We start from the raw sequence: 21,767 nt of genomic DNA on the forward strand, positions 1-21,767 counted from the left end.
GTGTGTGTGTGTTAGCAACATCCCCCTACATCTGACATACAGTACAGTGGTACCTCGACTTACGAATTACTCGACGTACGAATTTTTCGACTTACGAATGAAAAAAGTGCCCGCACGCCTACAAATTTTTCGACATTTGAAGGACATCCGTTGGCGGTTTTAGATGGGGTTTACTTGACTTACGAATTTTAGATGCGGTTTACTCAACCTATGAATTTTTCCGAATTTTTCGTTTCCAATGCATTCCTATGGGGAAATCGCTTTTTTCGACTTACGAATTTTCTGACCTACGAATGTGCATTCGGAACGGATTAAATTCGTAAGTCGAGGTACCACTGTATATAGCAAATGGTGAATTTTAAAGATGCACGACAACTCCATCAGCTCCCAACATTTTCCAGATGAACTAGAGACACCCTATTCTACATCAGGAAGCTTCTCCTGCGTTTGATCTCACCGCACACATAGATGTCACATGCACAACTGCGCTGGTCGCCTTGAGCCAATTACAGCCTCTCTGCCTAGTTTACCTCACAGGATTGAGGAATCAACACCAGAAACCATCGGGGTGGCTTCTGTAATTCTGGGACTGCCCCTGGGAAATCGGGACACTTGGCGGGTATGCAATTCTTTCCACTCCCCACTTCCCTGGGCAGTGTGAAGTAGGTCTAGGGAGACCCTTTTAGAAAGTCGGTTTCCTTGAGAGGTTTTAGAAAGTCAGTTTCCTTGAGGGGTTTGTTTTTTGTAACAAACAGCTCTCTGCATGGGTTACTGACATGAAAGGGCAACATGATTGGAGTGGGACTGTGGGGCCACACTTTTAGACCCCCTCCCTCCCCATCTGTTGCCACACATCTCCATCTGATTGCTGCTATTTCTGAAGTGGGAAACCACCTGTACTCATGGAGGTTCCCTGAGTGACTCAGATCCCCACCCTGATCTTCTTGGTTTCTAAACCACACAGGCAGCCTACCCGAGTAATGATACTGCATGAAGTACTTTGTCAAATGTATGTGTACTAGGATACAGGATACCGTACTAGAAAAATAATATTGTGAGTACATATACATATTGTGAGTACAGAGAGCCAGTGGTTAAGAGCGGTAGACTCGTAATCTGGTGAACCGGGTTCGCCTCTCCACTCCTCCACATGCAGCTGCTGGGTGACCTTGGGCTAGTCACACTTCTCCGAAGTCTCTCAGCCCCACTCACCTCACAGAGTGTTTGTTGTGGGGGAGGAAGGGAAAGGAGAATGTGAGCCGCTTTGAGACTCCTTCGGGTAGTGATAAAGCGGGATATCAAATCCAAACTCTTCTTCTTCTTCTTCTTCTACATCAGGAAAAGGTTCATTGCTACAAAAGACCCATAACTTTAAGACACAGCATTTTAGAATTACTGTGGAAAAAAGTATCAATGAAATATTCACACTTAAATGTATGCTGCCTCGGTATAACTCAGTACAGTATTTGGCATATGACTGGCAGAAGGTTAACAAATTTCCTTAAATTATCTTAGGATCCAAGCCCAGTTTCGGGTGCTTCTCCACCCTCCCAGAAGTGCCCAATGGTCAGTTCCCTATTGTTCATGGGGAGCCCTCCCTGACTCTCCAAATAAGTTTCTTCAGGACAAAGGAAGTAGGAGGAGAAAGTCTATGGACATCCTTAAATTAACAGATTAAAAACCAAGTTATAGGCATCAGAAGACGGGCTGAGTTTCCATCGTCATCAAAACAAAATGAAACGAATGGAAAACGAATGAAACAGTAACAAATCAAAAAGGAGGTGAATGGGGCTGCCCAAATTGAAATGCAACCGTAAATATATACAGTTCATATCCCCCTTCCCTATACAGTAAAAGCACTTTACAGCAGTTGTCGCTGATTTTTGCTGATGCTTAATGCCTTTTTCTCCCCAACCCATTTTGTGTATTGTAGGTTTTGTTAGCTATGACAATCCTGTCTCTGCACAAGCTGCTATACAGGCTATGAACGGCTTTCAGATTGGAATGAAACGCTTGAAAGTTCAGCTGAAGCGCTCCAAAAACGACAGCAAACCTTACTGATCATTACCCCAGAAGCTTACTGCTATTAATTTAGATTTCTTAGGGTAAGTCCCTTGAGCAAAACCCATCATCCCTTGGGGAGGTTGAGAAAGAACATAAGAACACATTGCCAACCACCGCCAAGAGACAGCTGTTGTTTTTTGTTTTATTTTACAATACTTGCTTCCATTGTCCCCACCTGCTATAAGGGAAACTTGGCTAACCTAACTGAACGGTATACTTTATTTGAATTTGAAATTTGACTTGAAAAAGGAAAAAGAAAAGAAAAACACAACCTTACAAGGATAACATACATAAACACACACCCTCCAAAATCTTTAAAAGAGTCAAAATTTTCGAGAGAACAAATGTCGCAGCTTAACTTTCTCAGCCTGGGTGTCCTTAATACTTTTGATGGGGATAATGAAAGCGGAGAAACGTCTGGACCTAGACTTATCCAAATGGCACCAGCAGTTAATAGGCTACTATCATGGCCCTGTGCCAGGAGAGGAACTCATTTAGAAACAACACCAATTCTTTCCATTTACTTCAGTTCGATTTTTATTAAAGGGGCTTGACTATTTTTCGTTCTTAAAAGAGTTTCAGATTGACGTGATGTTATATTATCCTGTTTAAAACACTGGTCATCTTTAATATATTTCACTTGCGGGTTTTCTTTCTTTCTTTCTTTCTCTTCTTTCTTCTTTGTTTTTTTTAAGTTCTTAGGGGATTTGTTTTTTAGAGTTTTAGTGTAAAAAAAAAAAGACTTAGAGATCCGTTTCTAAAGCTACAGGGTTTAAAATAAATAAATAAAAAGAGTGACAATACTTGATGTTTCTTGAAAGATAAAAAAATTTAATAATAATAATAATAGATAACAAAAAAGAAAGCCACAGGCCTGTAAATTTTATTTGTAAAAAGCATTTCTATTTTTATACAAAAATTTTTACTGCCTCAGAAATAATGGAAGTTATTTATTGCCTATTGTTAACTTATTGGATACCTAAAGAGCAGCTCTCTCTGCTAGCTAGATCCTTTTGAAGTAGTCTCTGGAGTATCTGTGCCAACAATGGGTGCTTTTTCACCGTTGAATCCTACATCCTACATGCTTTTTTATCCTCCTGTTTGTATTTTGTCTGGTTAACCTGTTCGTAGTTTCCATTATCTAGTTTAAAGTTTAGTTGTCTTGGGCTATTCTCCTCCTCTTCTCTCTCTTTCTCTCCTTCCCCAACCCACTCAAACACAGCACCCCCTTATGTTGCATTTGTTGAAACTGGTTCTTTATTCTTTCCCCCTCTCCCCCCCAAATAAAACAGGAATCCATCTTCTCTAACTCCTTTTCAGATGGATTCCTTTTGGGGGATCCTTCATTGTGCCATCGTCGTTGGCCAAGTGTACAGTTAATGCAAACTGCGTGAATGGCTGATATTCTGATGATGCAAGATTTGCATTAGTTTTCTCCTGCACCCATTAAAAAAATGATTTTGTTTCTGCTGCATAGACTCTCCGTAACTTTTTTTCCTCTTCCTTGTTTTTCCCTAGACATCTTCATGCTCGTTAGCTCATCGTTTGCCTAGCATGTCCCTGTGGCGTCTAAAAAAAAAAAAAAAGTTTCATCGTCCAGTCATTGTTTCTGATGTCTTTCTGACCTCACATCATAATTTGGTTCTCCTACTGACCTTTGATCTATAGTTTGAACCTTTGAAATTTGCATGTGACCTCATCTAGCTATACGAATTCTGGGAAGTCAATGTGAAAAGCATTGCTGCATTTATGCAAGATCAAAATTTATTCCTAGTCAAATTAATAATAGGATTATTTAAAAAAAGAAAAAAGACAGACACACAACCTGTGGCAAAATGTTTTGTTAGGGTTTTTTAGTTGTTCCTTTTTCCCTTCCCCCCCCCTTTTCTTTTTGTGTTCAAATAATAAAAAAAAAAAACCAGACTTGAAAGTATTATACAGAGATTGGCATTCTGGCTGGTCATTGATGACAATAGCAATATGTGTCCAGAGACAGAATGTTGGTTTCTAACAGACTACTTCCAAAACAGTTTGAAATGAAGAACTGTCTGATTTTAAGTCTCTAGAGGTCTGTAATAGTTTTTACATTTTTCAGGCAGTGTAAAGTTTTTTGATAAGGCCATTTTAGGTGGCTCACTTTCTCATTAAGAATATATATATAGAACCACTTTTTGTAGATTAGTATAACAAAAAAAAATTTACCCTGTTTGAGGGCAAATGCTACCTATTTCCGTCACCTTTTGCTGAACTGACTCACAAGTTAGACAATCCATGAATTAATGCACATGAAAATTACCTATATTTTATACTGTTTCAATGTACAGGAGAAAGGCTACTGTTAGCTGTTGTTCCATTGGTGCTTCTGTGAATTAAGTTGTGGTTTCATCATGGGTCTTATGGTCTTTAAGTGTTCTGTGTTTATAAGCAACAGGTTTGAAATTGGTTTTTACTTGAACAATATCAACAACAGAACAAAAAAAAAACGATTTTCAAAAAACGGAAAAAGTTGTTTGCTTAAAATTTAAAAAAAAAGTAAGTTTTCATGTGGAAAATAAAACTATTCCAGACTAAGTTTGTGTTGGCTTCTGTGACGCATTGGTGTCAATTTTTTTTAAAATTATTATTGTGGACAATTTAGATGTGTTTGTGTTCAGCAAAATGTGATCAGTTTTTTTTTCTTTTAAAGAAATAATACTAAAAAAAGAAATCAGTGAAAAAAATCTTCAGTGCCAAATTCCAAAGGTACTTTTCTTCCTAGAGCTTCAGTGTGTTTCTTGTGTGAAGTAATTTGATAACATGGGTATTTTACTATGTGTTTTGTATGAATCCCTAATATTTAAAGGAAAAAAGAGGTTAAAAAGTTTGTTAACTTGCTATCCTGTGGTCTTGTTGCCTGAAGTTGCTGTTGTTTGTTATTTCTCTTGGATGTTTTTTGTAAAACATTGTATAAGTGCCCATGTTTCACTTTTCTAACCACTCTGCACATCAACGCTGTGAAAGCAAACCTCACAATGTAATTTCTTCATAATGTATGGAAACCTCTAAGGTGAGAAAGTTTTGAACTTTTAACCCTTTCCACCCAGAGCTGTCTTGAGTGTTAATACTTTTATACATTCACCATTTTGCTGTTTATTTTTATATATACATATATATATATATCTATAGCTATAAATATATATATACTTACTTTTTGTGGTTTATTTAATACATGGTTGAAATCAGAAAAATGCACAGGGCAGACCTGAAGGACAAAATAATAATAATAATAATAATAATATTTTACTGCTGTCTAAATTTCTTCTGTATCTATAACTAAAAAAAAATATTTAAAAATGATAACTGTAGATCTCCTTTTTAGGCCTTTGGGTTTTTTTTGTCTTTTCTTAAAAGAGCTTTTAATATGCTGCTGGAATATGCTATTCAGTATTAATAAAATAAAATAAAATAAATTCTTTAATTATGTATTGTATGACCACTCCTAGGTAGGAGAGGTAAACCCACCATTTGAAATCATTAAGGAAAAAAAATATTTTTGTAATGAAATAAAATAAACTTTTGCTTAAATCCAATGCACTAGAACTTCCTGGATGAAACTTCATTGTGCACTGCAGATAAAAAAAACTACTTTCATGAATGAGGTTTACACATGTCGTAATGCTTTGATGTGTTATCTGCCTGAATTGTCTGTCATATATTGATGCAGATTTAATGGATACAAAATAGGTGAGGCAATATTGTTTGCTAACCTGATTTCTGTTGATAATGGAACGTGCAAACTTTTGAATTTCCGCAAAACTCTTTGAAAGGTAGAAGGGGAAAAAATATTGCTGTCACTCAGCTATCTTGGGAACAAACCAGGCACATGAACTACCCACTTTCATGGGCTCAGAGGTTTCCACAGCTCCAGCAAACAAGCTGTTTGCACTCTTAGTGCAGGTAGCCTGGACTGGATCAGGTCTGTTAGATCTATGTATTGGAAAGGAGGGGTCTGTATCCAGAAAGGCATGACAGAAATAATTGCAATAAATAAGTAACAGGGCATTCCATTCAACCCCTCAACCCAGAATTATGGAAGCCATCCTGGCTTCTGATTGGATCTTGGAATGTCCTGGTTTTTGGTCCAGCATTCTGGCACGAGTTCAGCTGGCTCCCCCGAGAGGTCGGGACCCAAAAACGAGCCTTTTGATTTTGAGCAGCGGGATGCTGGAGGGTACGATGGCACACTTAACCAGCAGGGGAGAAGGAAAAGTGGCTCATTTATGGGCAGCTGCATGTACTAAATCAGCCAGTGCATATATATTATCCAAGCAAAGCACAACACTTTAAAATATGGTATGCCTAGAGGTGCGCCGATGCCCCCCCCCAGTCCGAAAATGCCTTGGCCACAGACCAAAACAACCCTTAAACCATCTCCAGGCACCCAGCAGTATTTCTGCCTTGCTCTGAAGTTATTTATTTTCATAATGTGCAAGCACAACTGGGTGGGAAGAAGGTAAGCACTTCAGATTTTCTTTTAACAAGAGTCTCTCCCCTTCCCACCCGGCGTGGCATATCACTTTTTGAACTCAGGGGAACCGGCACGGAAAGTGTCGGAGAGGGGGACTGTGGTTCAGAGCTAGGTCAGAAGTTCTGCTAGAGCCAGCATGGTGTAGTGGTTAAGAGCGGTAGACTTGTAATCTGGTGAACCGGGTTCGATTCCCCGCTCTTCCACGTGCAGCTGGTGGGTGACCTTGGGCTAGTCATGCTTCTTTGAAGTCTCTCAGCCCCACTCACCTCACAGAGTGTTTGTTGTGGGGGAGGAAGGGAAAGGAGAATGTTGGCCGCTTTGAGACTCCTTCGGGTAGTGATAAAGCGGGATATCAAATCCAAACTCTTCTAGACAAGTGGAAGCCTCTGGGCATGCCTGGGCGCTAAGCTTGTGGGTTGCTAATTGGCCAGTCTCGTTGCCCCGGCGTCATGTAGGCATGTCACACTTCGCACTGCAGTCATGTTTCACATGTCACATCTATATGCTGGTGTTTGCAAATGCACCCAGGAGCTGCCGTCAATTAGGGCTCATCAGTGCACACACTCTATAGATGACAGGTTTGCTGCATCCATGCTGGTGTTCCCCACAATGAGCATGCAAAGTGTGAACAGCAGGCAAACATTCCTGAACATGCAAAGGCCATATGGAAGGCAGCTACAGCTAATCAAAGCTTCCTGGCTTGTGTCCTTAACAGTATAGTATAGGACAGGCTTCCTCAACATCGGACTTCCAGATGTTTTGAGACTACAATTCCAATCATCCCTGACCACTGGTCCTGCTAGCTAGGGATCATGGGAGTTGTAGGCCGAAAACATCTGGAGGGCCAAGGTTGAGGAAGCTTCCTGCCTGCCCTTAACGCGTCACGTATTTGATTCAGTGCAGTAGCAAGCACAGGTGGCGTTTTCTCTGTGTATCTCTCTGAAATGAAATGTTACATTTGCAATCCCCTTTACTCTCTGCTTACCTAATAACTACCGGTAATAGCCACAGCGTTCCATTTTGCTACATGGAAGTGTTCTGCATAACTCAGAAGCTTGCATGCTACATCAACAGAAAGTGGTCCAATGTAAAGGTATCTTACCTTATCTATTTTGTATCCCTTATTCTCTGTCGCGACAATATACGGGCACAGCCCTGCAAACATTCACTATGGAGAAACTGTTTTCATAGAGAGAGGGATTCTGCAAATCCTGAGTGTTTGCAGGAAAGAGCCCAGGAAACTGAAAACAAGAAATGATGCTGATAACACCCTTTCTTTCTTTTTTTTACTTTGGATCAGATAACATTCCTACTCCTAAGCCAAATTTGGGTCTTCTATTCTGGCAGATCATCCCCTTTCCAGGCCAAAATGTGTCAGCAGCCCTATAAGCTACTGATAAAAGTGCCATAATCATTCCCCATTGTCTGTTCCTACTTCAGCCAAACCTTCCCTTACCTTCCCCCTGCCCCCAAAATCTCCCTTGTAAAGTATCTTTTAAAAAATACAAAATAATGGTCACACACCCCTTCTTTGCTTTCAAATGATTGTTTTATAGAGAAGCCCTGGGATGGAAAGGACTAGAATCCAAGTGATGCAAAAAAATAAAAATAAAATAAAAGGTTTCTAGCACACGCACTTATAGATAATGTTCTGTGTTATTCTCATATGTTTTTACTACTGCTGGGGCCTTCCTAAACCCTTTGAGGGCTATTTTGTACTTCTTGCAGCAATTTTTGCCTACTGGATTATCACATGTATACTGATCCACAATATAGGATCATCGTAATATGTCTTTCCAGGGCATATTGTTCTTCGGCATTTAAATTTCCCAAATAATTGTGCTTTTCTTTCAAACTCTTCGGAACCCTTTCGTGTAGAAAAGCTCAGTGAGGACACTCCCCCATTCATTTTAATGGGACTTGCACCGAAGCCCCCATACAAGTCCCGTTAAAAGGGCAGCCATGCACAATGGATTGCACCTAGTGTGGGCGACCCAGCTGCCGAGTTCTTTTGCCACGCAACCAGCTGGTGCCAAACTCAAAGAAATCTAGATCTCCTTGTCAATTTGCATGTGTCCACTGCGGCAGGAGGTGTTCCCTGCCCCCATTGCGAGCCATTTTTTCAAACAACACTCGTTTGCAATGGTGGGAAATCTTGGAACTTAACCGGAAAAGAATTTCACAGGCCTAGACCACTTCCGTAGTGACAAAGACAGGGATCCAAAGAAGGGAGGTGTATATGACAGGGAGAGAAACATCAACAGATCTGGAGCTTCGCTGACTGTTTCCCTTGACATTCCTGTGGTCAAAGAGGTATGCTGCTATAACATTTTAAAAGCTGCTTGCCTAGGGCTGGCCCAGCCATGAGACAAGGTGAGGCAACTGCCTCAGACGGCAGACTCCACAGGGGCAGCAGGTCCCAAATGTAGATCTTTAGTCCCTTGTCCTCGATGTTAGATCTTCACTCACCCCTTCTTCCCTGGAGGGGAAGTGGTGCCATTTTGTGGCACACTTCAGGCGCTAAAATGTCTTGGGCCAGCCCTGGGTTTGCCTCTTTGACAGGGGAAAACTGCCACAAGGAAAACAAGCCAGTAAAGCCCTTTAACTGTACACAGCATTCACACTTCCACGCGTGCTCCACATACTTCCCCCACCTTTTTTGCTTTTCCCGATCCCACGTAGATTATCTGTCACTCCTAAAATATCAAATGCTGGGGGTGGGGTGGGGTGGGAAGGGAAGCTGCAAGAGTGCAAAGAGCTTTAGAGCAGAGGAAGGAAAATTATTCGAACAAGGGGAATTTGCTTTACAAAAAAAACCAAACTCCAAAAGCACAAAGAAGTAGTTTTCCAACCAAAATTAACCAATTTCAGCAAAATTGCCATTTTCAAAGGAGTAACAAGTTCATCTTTCTTTCACCATAGGGGTTATTATTCCTTGGCTTGCGCTACTCTCTGGAATCATTTTACTGTTTCTGTTCTTATTAACTTAAGTGCTGATTAACAACAACAAAAAAGTTTTTTTTAAAAAAGCTGTAGTTTTCATTATCTTTCTGAATGATGTCATAACGAAACAAAACAAAAAAGTAACCCTGTGTACCGGAGGGTGGGTGGGTGGGTGGGTGGGGTGTTGTGCTGTGAGAACATGTTGTTTGTAGATTATGAATAACTCTCTTTTAGTTGAGAATGTCGAAACCTTGTGACATAATCCATTTGCTCTGTGGGTGCAGTGTCCATGTACAGAAGAGTCCCATTGGCTCAATAAAGCTCTGTTTCCTCCTCTCCATGGTTTACACACATCCTCCCATGCGTACTATTGGCCTTCCCTCCCTGTCCAGGGGAATTTACTTGTGCTCAAAAGATGTGCATCAAAACAAGGTGCGACTGGGAGGGGATGGGAGTCTAGTCTACATGCCTCGCATTTCCCCAACCATCCTGTTGTGCTGTGTACAAACAGATATTCGAAGAAGGAAACAGGGTTCTGTTGATCCCCATGGGAGCGCTCTGCGCATGCGTGGCGGTACTGTATCTGTGGCGCAAACGGGCTGTGCCCCTAAGTTTCCTCTTAAGATTTTGTCAGAGAAAAGCCAAAGTTACTGCAAAGTTGTGGGAAACTGTAAGACCATTTGAGTATTGTTTCTCTTTCGTTGATGAATTTGGATTTTGCTGTTTGATGGAATTTGAGCCAAAAAAAAAAAAAAACCACACAAACCACAGGCTTTCCTATTTCTAAAACTTGATTGTACTTATGCATTTTGTACCAGTGGAACTTTTTATACTGGAGATTAAAAATAATAATAATTGTGGCTTACTCTTGTGGGCCTCCAGATCATGGCTGATTTTCAAGTTTGATTTCCAGTTGGTAGAAAGAAAGTTGGTTTTGTTTAAGAGAATTTAAAAAAAAAAAAAAACTTTGGCTTGGTTTAATTCTTTCCCTTTGCTTATATTTAGTGTTTAGAATTTTGTCTTTAAAGCAAGCGGTAAGTTTCACTTTTTATTCTGTATTGTGCTGTTACACAATATAAAGATAAATTAGATTTTAGGAGTACACAGTCACTTTATGTGGATAAATGTATTAGTTAAAAAAAAGTAGGGGTTTGCTTTTTTGCTGTTTAGATCAAAAGTTTTTTCTGATTCTTCTGTCTTCATTGTGGACATAACCGTGTAGTTGAAACAGTCAAACTTATTTTTGTAACGTATGTTATTGTGTGATGCAGTTTTTTGCTTCTGTCTCCAATATTAAACCATTTTCCTAATACTTGTCTCTCTTTCTCTCTGTGTGTTGTAATGTTGGTGGTCATTCCGTGTTGGTAATACATCTGCACACCTCACTGTTTCACGTCCCTGTTGATTTTTTTTCTTCTATTTGTCGTGTACAAAAGATACAGTCGATTCCACCTAAGTGAACATCTGATTGGAGAGTGAATGCAGATTTGTAGATACCCTTGCTCTATTTTACCTCCAACTTCTTGCTCTCTCCCACCCCCCCAATTCCCTGTCTTTAATCATTTTGATAATATAAGATTATTTAATTGCTTGCCTGAAGTCACATTGGAGATGCCTTTTTAGTCATAGTTTTTAGAAAACCACATGTGTTTTACACACAAAACCAAAAATCATAAGTAAAGTTTTCCTCTGATTAATAGCTGAAAAGTTACATGTTTCTGTTTCTCAGAAGCATATTAAGTTTACTACCAAAAAGTTGCTTGATGGGAGAATGAGGAAAATGTTGGGATTTCTTCCAGAAGTTCTGTGCTCTCTGGCAGCATATGGAATTAGCCCACTGTTCCTCAGAAGTAATAATGTTTTAACTACAGGTAGGAGAGCCTGAGCCAAAATCCCACCAGGTGAACAAGCTTGTTAGAGACATACAGAGGCGTGTGAGCTCAGAGAAAGCTAGTGGAAGTCAACAATAAATAAAGAACATCGCCATAGGTGCCGAACGGGATTATTCTGATCTTGGCATACATGGTACACCTATGGATAATGAAACAGCACAAATTTCTAAGGAGAAAAGTGATTGTTGCAATATTTATTAAGTGGCTAGTTGGCCCAAAATTTTATTTTCTCTTTTTATCAGAGAAAACAAACTACTGCCAAAATAAGCTGCAAACAGGCTTGTCGCTGGTGCAATCTTGATTCTGCCCAGTGCTCTTATAAATTCTGTCTCCATTTCATGGATACCACTGACCCGGGTGGGATTTCTGTTGTTGTTGTTGATTTGACTGATCAGAGATTCAAATTTATCAAGTTGGGGAGGGATTCTGCAGATAGAGAAAGTTCGACCCCATGCTTTCTGGGATTCAAGCCATACATACATTCCTTTATCCCGAACTCAGGAATTGAAGGCCACTTAAAAGTGCTCTTAATGAGATGGGAGTCCAGACTTTCCTTGTGACTTTTATTTTCTGGTCTTGACTTGTGTGAGCCGGTCACACACAGTCCAAAATGGCAACCTCTTCAGAATAGAAGCATTGTTCACTGGAAGCTCTTCTCTCACGGTTCTGGCAACTTTTCACTCCCTGATAACCCCCCCTGTTCTGAGGAGCTTGTTCTGCAAGCTTCTATGCCTCTGGGTTTCGAAAGCGGCGCAGATTGTTGGGGGAAGAGCTGTCCTCCGGGGGGAGGGCTGTTCCTTCTGCCTTTCACGTGGCTTCACTTGTGCCTGCTTCCCACAGCCCCCAGTCCTTGGTTCTGTTTTCCAAGTACCTCATCTGTACAGCTGCATCATGGGACCATATCCCATGATGCAACAGTGTGCCTGCTATATCACAAGAAAGTAGACACTTGTTAAAAATAAAAATAGGAACAAGAATGTCTGGGAATGAACTCGTCTTCCCAGGTCAGTTTCATGAGCCTTAATTGTGATAAGTGCTGACAATCATTTTATTTCAGTGTAAAAGATGCAAGCATCATTATTATTATTATTATTATTATTATTATTATTAAAAATGAAACGGGATAATTGGAATCAATATGATGCAATGGCAGACACATGGGACATTTAGGTCCAAATTCCACCTCTACTACTTGGTGGCCTTTGCCAAGCCATTCATTGTCTCTCAGCTGCACCTTTACATTTGTGAAATGTAAATCATAATCACCTCCATGGGCTAGTTAAAGCAATGAGTTAGTTCATAGAATCATAGAATTGGAAGAGAACACAAGGGCCATCCAGTCCAACCCCCTGCCAAGCAGGAAACACCATCAAAGCATTCCTGACAGTTGTCATGGTACAACTGCTGAAGTCACTACAACATCTTTCCTGGAACATTCAGATGATGAAGCAGGGGTTGGGTTGGGTCAGGAACCCTTTGAAGAGTCAGGGGCTCCTATTATTATTATTACTATTATTATTATTATTATTATTATTATTATTACAAAATCGAAAATTCTTTCTAGTAGCACCTTAGAGACCAACTGAGTTTGTTCCTGGTATGAGCTTTCGTGTGCATGCACACTTCTTCAGATACCAATAATAATTCTTCAGATTATTATTATTATTATTTCTTCTTCAGGCGTTTATAAAGCTCATTGTTTGCCTAATGCCATTCAAAGTGGCAAACAATGGGGGGGGGGAGTACGTCTCTGTTACCCCAGGAAAGTTTAAAAAGGGTAGGCCTATTATTGACTTCCTGTTGGGTCACCCTACAGAGCTGGTGGTCTGTATTGTGCTTGGTGGGTCATGCAAGCCCCAAGGGGCCAGATACAAAGGTGGAGGGTTGAACCATGCTCCATCTCGCCAAAGTAGCAGCAGTGGGATGCATTCAGCATCACGTTCCTACCAACCTAATTTCTGCCCTCCAAGTACTCCTCTACCCCCACATTTGCCTCATGGGGAAACCAGCGGCTTGGTAATTCCCAACCCCACCTCATACACAACACATCGTTCAATCCACAGTCATGAGTGGCAGCTCTAGGGTCTTCTTCCGCTCCCAGTTCCTAGTTCCACTTTGCTAATATGCACAAGGACCCCAAACAACCTGAGATTCCTTTGCTCCTGTAGATCAGCCATTTTGAGATGGCAGCCACTGTATGTTTGATATTACAGTGTTTCCCTATTCCATTAGCCCTTCAAAATTCAGACTTTAGTGTTACAGGAACGTCCACAAGAACAAAGTGGTTTATTTTCGAGAGGGGAAGATATAAGGGCAGCCCTTCTAGTATTTAGAAGGTATCTGTGTCTCCACTTACAATTCAGGTACGCTTGTGCTTCACATAGGCTGCAATCCATATCCAACTGATGGCAGTGGCAAACCTCTTTGTGGTATTAACAGCAAAGGGCTGTGCCACTAGTGTATCTCTCTCTCTCTCTCTCTCACCATAGGAGCTTTATTTCAAAGTCCAAAAGATTTCTGAATACCTCGCTGGAGTGAGTGTTAATGTATTTTATTTTTTTAAAAAAACACACAACCCAATTTGGTGGTCCTTAGGTATCAGGCTATGGAAAAAACAGTGTACTGTGTTTCATTCCTGATAAGTGAATAAAGCATTGTGTACAAGCAATCAGGTTATTCACTTATCAGGAATCGACTGTACTGCTGGTTTGGCTGTTTTTGTTCTTCATTCTCTGTTGTAATTTCACAACTTTGCTGTGTCCTGTTTGTTTCCTTTCCCCCCCTTCTCCTATGCTTTACTTTCTTTCTATCTTTTCCTTCCTACCCACCTGCTCTTACTCCTCCCTATTCCTCTCTTTCTCTCTCTCTCTCTCTCTCTCTCTCTCTCTCTCTCTCTCTCTCTCTCTCTCATATATGCTCTAGCACAATCACTGGGAAGTATCCCTTCTTTTGACCATGAAACATGCTCTCCAAGTGGGGAACAAAATTCTTAACAAAATCTATGCACTTGCTATCAGGAACACAATATTGGATGTGTCTTATATCTATTTAGTGCGTGAGTTCTTAAATAAAACTACTGAAAGGATACTTTTGTCTGTAAAAAAAAAATATTGAGGGATTAAAAGCAAAGAGTTTCTAGGGTCTGGATTTTATTTTTGTTAAATCTAAAAAAGGGGATGCAAAGTTTTAAATTCCTCCATGCCAAATGAATTTTTTTTTTGTATGGTATATTTAATCTATCCATGAAACTTAGAAAAAAATGGACTTACAGGGAAGAGGGGAGATGGGAATTCCTTGAGCACAGAGCAAAAATTTCCTGAAAGCCAAGATTGTTATCAACATGTTCCTTTTACAATGTAAAGGCTATATTAAGGAGAAAGACTATTTTTCTTACTAAATATGAAGCCATTTTTTGGACACCAGAGAACAGTTTAAAGTGTCTGATGTTTGCCATATACCATAATAAACTTATTCTGTGTCTGAACTTTTGTTTGTGTGTTACTATAGATTGCACATGGAAAGTGCCTGCTTTTGGGTGTAAACTCTGATCAACAGATTGCTGTAATTTTAGAGAAAGGCAATGGTCTGTACACCTATCCATACTCACAGGGAAAAGTGAGAAGATGTATCACCGGTGATGACAAACAGTATGCCATTGGGGGGGAGGGATGTCAGAACCTTTTGAATGGCTTGCTCCAGTCCACACTGTCTCATGGCTGTAAGCTCATCTCATGGATTTTATTTTATTTTTTTAAGCCTTGCAAATGAATCAAAAATGAATAGGCTTATAGGCTTATATGTCTATAGAATTAAAATGGAACCCTCTTTTTCAAAGCTCCATCTTTAATGAAAACGTCCAAATGTACATGTTACTCATCGCCAATACTTCTTTGCAAGCTAAACCTATGATATGTTAAAATGTATACTGTATATAGCCCGGTGGTACTGCCCTAAACATTTTTGGGAATCTAGAAGGGCCATACCTACGTCATTATATTTTCTGCTGCTCTTATAGGATGTGGACAGGCAGTGACAACTAGTGAACAGCAGCAAAACTGGAAATGTAAACACTGAGGAAGTGGCCATAGCAGTACATTCATTATATCTGATCAAACACCAGCACTTGTAGTGGTGGTTGGGGGGGGGGGGACACACACACACAAATGTGAAGAACTGATAGTGATGGAAGGATTGTTGAGACCAGTGTACTTATATACATAAGTCTACTCAAAAGCAGGTCTCATTCATTTCAGCTGGACTTACTCCCAGGTAAGTGTGTACAGAATTGCCTTCCTACAGCTTAGAGGATGAGCCAGCAGCATTCCACCAAATTCGCCTTCAAGGCGAAAAGTAAACAATTCTAAAGGTTACAAAGTATGGACCAGCATGCGGAAACGTTCCCTAGAATTGAGCACAGCCTACACATGAACTATAACTCTGGGGAAACAGCTTCTAGCACCCTCCTACCCCTGCCTATCAAAAGGCAAATACATTTTTGTAGACTCCCGATTAGTATTTCACATGCAAGACTGTTCCACACAGTTCTGGTTACAGGTAGGTAGCCGTGTTGGTCTGCCAAAGTCGAAACAAAATAAAAAAAATGCCTTCCAGTAGCACCTTGGAGACCAACTAAGTTTGTTATTGGTATCTGAAGAAGTGTGCATGCACACGAAAGCTCATACCAATAACAAACTTAGTTGGTCTCTAAGGTGCTACTGGAAGGGGGGGGAATTATTTTGTTCCACACAGAACCTTGAGAATCATCTGCCAGCAATGCTACTTCCTTGCCTGGATAGGTCAGTTGGCAGAGCATGAGACTGTTAAATCTCAGGGTTGTGGGTTTGAGCCCCACGTTGGGCAAAAATATTCTTGCATTTCAGGGGGTTGGACTAGATGACCCTCAACGTACCATCCAACTCAACAATTATATAATTTCAGCATACTCCACCTCTCCCAATGTACCTACAACCCAAAAATGCTAGTTCGAAAACAAAACAGCTGTTCCTGGCTTTTTTTAGGGCCAAACTGAATATGACATAAAAGACCTAGGATCAGAACACCCAATGTCTGGTGGCGAGGTTGGACATAAAAACAAACATGGGAGCTCAATGAGTGTTAGAGGAAGAAAGATTTATCCCTTTCTCACATGCCATATCCACTGTTCAAACAACATTCCCCAAAGCTGTTAATAGCTACACAAGCTGGAAAAGTCAGGCGTTGTCTTTCCGCCATCCCATTGTTTTAAATTGGGGAGATGGTTAGGGAGAAACAGGGTGCCGAGCTGAGGGGCATAAAATTGAGAAGGTCCATAACTAAGGAGATCCATTTGGGGGACACCAAATTTGAGCCTCGCACAGGGCATCATATTACAAAAGATTACCAAGACACACACACACACAAACCCCGATCTGGTGCAGCAGCCAACCATATATCTTTCCTCACTCTTGCTCCCCAGCAACTGATTTTGCTGATTTTATCTGTGTATCTATCGGGGTGATTCTTTAACAGTTTTGTTTATTTTTATCTGTCCTTTGTTGATTATTTTATCTTTCTTTTTATTATTTTATTGGACAGTTTTCTGATTTAGCAGCATATATTTTTTATATAAAAAATACAGTATACAGAGTCATTCTGCCTGCACTCCTAGGGGCAACATATAATCATCCTGACTTCATTAGTCTTAACCCCCTTCCTTTTCTCTCTCCTGAATCTTCTACAATTCAACTTCAACAGAGAACTGCAGTCGAAACAAAATAAAAAAAATCCTTCCATTTAGAGACCAACTAAGTTTGTTATTGGTATGAGCTTTCATGTGCATGCACACTTCTTCAGAAATTTCACTCCATCCACAACATCCATAATTTTATTCCCCTCTATCATGTTCCCTTTTATCTCATGTTTTTCCAAACGAAATAACCCAAAAAAATCTGAGCAGCAATATGCCATTTCAGCTTCATGGCTGCAGACTAGCAATGTGAAGAATGCATATTTGACCATCCTTAAACTCAATTTATCAATTTAACAAAACAATAGATCTTGACTCAAAACACCATCCATTCTTAGTGCTGGCACCAGTTCCTGATCACTTACTTTTATAGACATTGTTCTAGTTTCAAAATACTGCAGTATCATACATTTATACTGTAGAAGCCCAAAGATCCAAAGATCCAAACACCAACCCAGACACTAGCATAAATAATGCACCAAATCAGAGGTTTCAGTTAGATAAAGAATGAGATAAATTAAAGAGCTGCAGCTTCCTGGCATTTGTATGAGTTTTCTCCTCAGTGGAGAAACTATATATTCTGAGAAACTGTATATTCCTCAAATAGAATAAAAGTTGGAAATTTCACTGCTTTTCTTTGGAATTATTATATGACTGTTAATCTAATTAGCAAGCAAGCACAGAGTACACATTTTTTCCCCAGCCCCATCCTTCCTCCTGAACAGCCAAACACACAGAACACGTGTTTGTGATATACTGCCATCAGTTTAGATTCTACAAAATGGCAGCCACTACGAAGAAGAACTGCTCCCAGAAGTGGTCTAACTCAAGTGAAAAGCATAACATGAAAGCATGAATACTTCCCCTTTCATGCACTGGGGGGGGGGGGATGCAAGCTGCCATTTCCAAGTTCACAGAAGGGGGAAATGATCTTGTCTGAGCAGGTTGCTCACTTCTTATGTTGACTGCCCAAGTAGATCGCTCACAGGAGCAATTATGTCTATAAGTGGCAGACATTTTCCCATTCAGCCTGGGATACACAGTAACTTCCATAAATGTATACCTCCTTGCTGGATCAGGGCCATGGAATTTCGGTCAAAACAAACAGAATCAGCCTGAAATAGCAAAGCAAGAATGTTACATCTATACCTGTTCCAAACTGTACTTATTGCCCAGAGTAGCCCAATAGGATCCCCGATAACTAGCAGATTCCCAGGTGCCAAAAGAAAGAAAGAAAACCCAGGTATTCTTTTGCAAAGCAAAAAGCAAAAATTTGTCCCTTTGGTTTCTTGCATGTTGCTGTTGATAAAGCCGCTCAGTTTAGTTCTCACAATCCTCGGTTGGAATTTTCCATGAGCTGGGTCCAGTAAACAGACCCAAGGCTGTGTACCTGCTGGTGGCTTAAGAACTGATTTATGCTCATTTAATTAGTTTCTTCAGTTCAGCTAATGGCCATGCCTACTTGCTCTTTCACCAGCTGAGCAGGTCATCAGCTTGCAATGGGACCTTTCACTTGCTTTTCTGCTGATTTCCCCCCCCCCCACTTCATCGCAGTAAAGAGGCTCTTGGACAGTGCGCGCCGGATAAAATCTATAAATACGATTTATTGTTTTTAATATGGTGCCACAGTCAATGGTATCCCATTTAGGGACATGGAGGGTTTTTGTTTCTTTCAGCACTAGTGCAACTACCCTTTCGCTGTTGTACAAAATATAGCTGTCCTTGTGTCTAAAGGAGGACAATTTATAACCCGCTGCTCCTGCAACGACCTGCATTTTGCAAACAGAGGGCTGTGTCTCCACCTGCCTTGTGATGTTTCAGAGGTTCCAACATGTGGCAGTAACCAGTGCAGCACAGTTTCATCCCACCCTCAAAGGAGATGTGAGAGTGCATCCATCGGCTCAACAACAGCCTCTCTCGCGCGATACCATGCTCTGACAGCTGTAGCATTGCTGCAAGGTTGGGTGGCCACCTGTCATCAATATATTAGTTGAAATTCCTGCATTGCAGGTTTGGTGTGCCCCACACTCCCAAATATTTTTATTCTCAGATCAGATCAGAAGAATCTTTATTTGCGTCAGCCACCAGTCATAGGAATAAAATAAAATAAATAAAATAAAATGTACTAAAGGCAGAGGCAAAAAACTTAACTATACAAAATACATTTCCAAGGTTTACATCATGGGTAGGCAAATTAAGGCCCGGGGGATGGATCCGGCCCAATTGCCTTCTAAATCCAGCCTGAATACAGTCCAGGCCTAATACTCCCTGGGTATTAAACCAGCTTAAACCTGAATTAGATGTGCCCACAGAGCAATTTCAAACAGTCAATCTATGATCAGTTAAATCTAACCATAAATTCAGAACTCTTAGCTAGAATTTCTGCTGAAATTTTGTTAACCGAGAGACGGTCCTAATTCAAATGAACAACCAACATTTGCTCCTTGGTTCCAGTGTGTCTCTTGGCAACCTGAGGTGCTCTTCCAAAGGCACAATTCTAATTTGATTTGGTTTTGTAACCACTCACTCCCTTGCAATTTAGAACTGAAACAATTGGCAGACAGGACTTGACTCCACGCCAACACCAATAAACAGATGAAAAGCCCTGCCAAAAGTTTATCCAGCCTAGCATCCTCTCACTGTGCTCACCCAGTTGCTTTCCCCCAACCCATTCTTTTTTATATTGTTGAGCATCCAGTTTGAGGGGAGGAGGAGGAGGAGGAGGAGGAGGAGGAGGAGGAGTTTGGATTTGATATCCCACTTTATCACTACCCGAAGGAGTCTCAAAGCAGCTAACATTCTCCTTTCCCTTCCTTCCCCACAACAAACACTCTGTGAGGTGAGTGGGGCTCAGAGACTTCAGAGAAGTGTGACTGGCCCAAGGTCACCCAGCAGCTGCATGTGGAGGAGTGGAGACGCAAACCCAGTTCACCAGATTACAGGTCCACCGCTCTTAACCACTAAACCACACTGACTCTCTGTGTAACTTAATGCACTCTTTTGTGAACATTGGCTGGTTCAAATAACAGCATTATTCTACAGTCCCAACAATACTGAGAGCGGTTTGACATGTATAGCTTATTTATGACAAGCAGTTCACAAGGAGGAACAATTAAAAATGGCGCAGTATTTTGGAAGAAAGGCGGGATAAAAATAAATAAATTAATGAAACGAAATTCTGCTTGGGGAATAGAACGGCCCAATATCCCTTTCACTGCAATATTTTAAATGCCTTTCCTCAGTAATAGAAAATATTCTTTTCTGGGAAATATGTTTTTACTGCTGTGGCAGCTGGCGAATTTTCATCGTCCACTCAACAGAATATGGAGGCAGAACGGAATGAGCTGTTCCTTGACCCTTCTATTATTCCTGAAATTAAGCTTCACAATCCACTGTGAATACTCTACTGCAGACACATGCCAAAACAAGGGTTTTCTCTCTCTCTTTTTATGCTGCGGCTCACAAAGACTCTTAAGTCCTTTTTATCCCTATGGTAACCGCCAACCACTCATTTGGGGGACAGGATGACCTAAACTGCCAAACATTGTTATGAAGCAGCAGGGCTCTTTGGAAACACGGCCGTATACATCACTAAGCTACCTGAAGAAACATAGGTAACAGAGCGGGCAGAATAACTTTGGTTTGATATCAAAAGAAGGCATCCTTCCACTAAACAATAAAAAAACATGGTTTGAAGAGTCCTTTCAACTAGGCTGCAGCATTTTCTATTTAAAAAAAAGTTAACTCGTTTATGCCTTCTTGGATGTTCCCAGACAAATGGTGTGCAACAGATAATTACTATGTTGATGTAGCAGCATTTGTTGATGTAGCAGAATCTTCTGTGCACTGCGTGGTGGTGTAGTCCAGGACAACGACTCAGGAACAGAACTCGCTGAACAGTAACTTACTTTGTAGTAGCTTTTATTATATACAGCTTTGTAAAAAGAAAAGGGACCCCTGACCATTAGGTCCAGTCGCGGACGACTCTGGGGTTGCGGCGCTCATCTCGCGTTAATGGCCGAGGGAGCCGGCGTACAACTTCCGGGTCCTGTGGCCAGCATGACTAAGCTGCTTCTGGAGAACCAGAGCAGCGCACAGAAACACCGTTTAACTTCCCGCCGGAGCGGTACCTATTTATCTACTTGCACTTTGACGTGCTTTCGAACTGCTAGGTTGGCAGGAGCAGGGACCAAGCAACGGGAATTCACCCCGTCGCGGGGATTCGAACCGCCAGCCTTCTGATCAGCAAGCCCTAGGCTCTGTAGTTTAATACACAGCGCCACCCGCGTCCCTATACAGCTTTGTACAAGTTACTATATACACAGACTCTCAGAACTCTCATCACAAACTAACTCCAAACTACTCCAACAATGAACTGCTGTGTCATGCTGCTTATGAGGGAACTTTCAGCCAATCAGCAGCCTGTTACTAGGCTTCCCTGTCTCCAAGCAGATTTTCACATACACCTTTCTTTAACTTGGCTTCTTGCAAACTCACTAACTGTCCACTTCAGAACTGCAGTTTCTCACAGACCTCAACATACTAAAAAGGGGACTTTTCTGTGGTGGCACCTGGTTGACTTTTATCCCCAGAGAGGCATGCCTAGCAGTAATGTGGCATTCCCCCCCCCCCGGCT

The 21,767-nt window shown here is 41.0% G+C and overlaps 1 protein-coding gene and 1 long non-coding RNA gene across 23 annotated transcripts in view; one reads left to right on the forward strand and one right to left on the reverse strand.

Annotated features, from left to right (window-relative positions):
• The window catches only part of CELF2 (CUGBP Elav-like family member 2), a 515,803-nt gene extending 511,207 nt beyond the window's left edge, over positions 1–4,596 (forward strand). For 21 of the 22 annotated variants that reach the window (XM_033161679.1, XM_033161683.1, XM_033161687.1 and 18 more), the window contains one exon: positions 1,934–4,596. In XM_033161679.1, the coding sequence (XP_033017570.1) occupies positions 1,934–2,061 (128 nt within the window). In that variant the 3' untranslated portion in view covers positions 2,062–4,596. The remainder of the gene's footprint in view (positions 1–1,933) is intronic. The other variant, XM_033161682.1, reaches the window with a different exon arrangement.
• Positions 3,578–5,792, reverse strand: LOC117053691. The gene is made up of 2 exons (XR_004427432.1): positions 5,252–5,792; positions 3,578–3,633 (listed from the first exon to the last, which is right to left on the reverse strand). It is a non-coding gene; the product is annotated as an uncharacterized LOC117053691 (long non-coding RNA).
• Positions 5,793–21,767: the final 15,975 nt, after the last annotated feature.

Source organism: Lacerta agilis, chromosome 10 (assembly GCF_009819535.1).
Source record: "Lacerta agilis isolate rLacAgi1 chromosome 10, rLacAgi1.pri, whole genome shotgun sequence".
NCBI lineage: Eukaryota > Metazoa > Chordata > Lepidosauria > Squamata > Lacertidae > Lacerta > Lacerta agilis.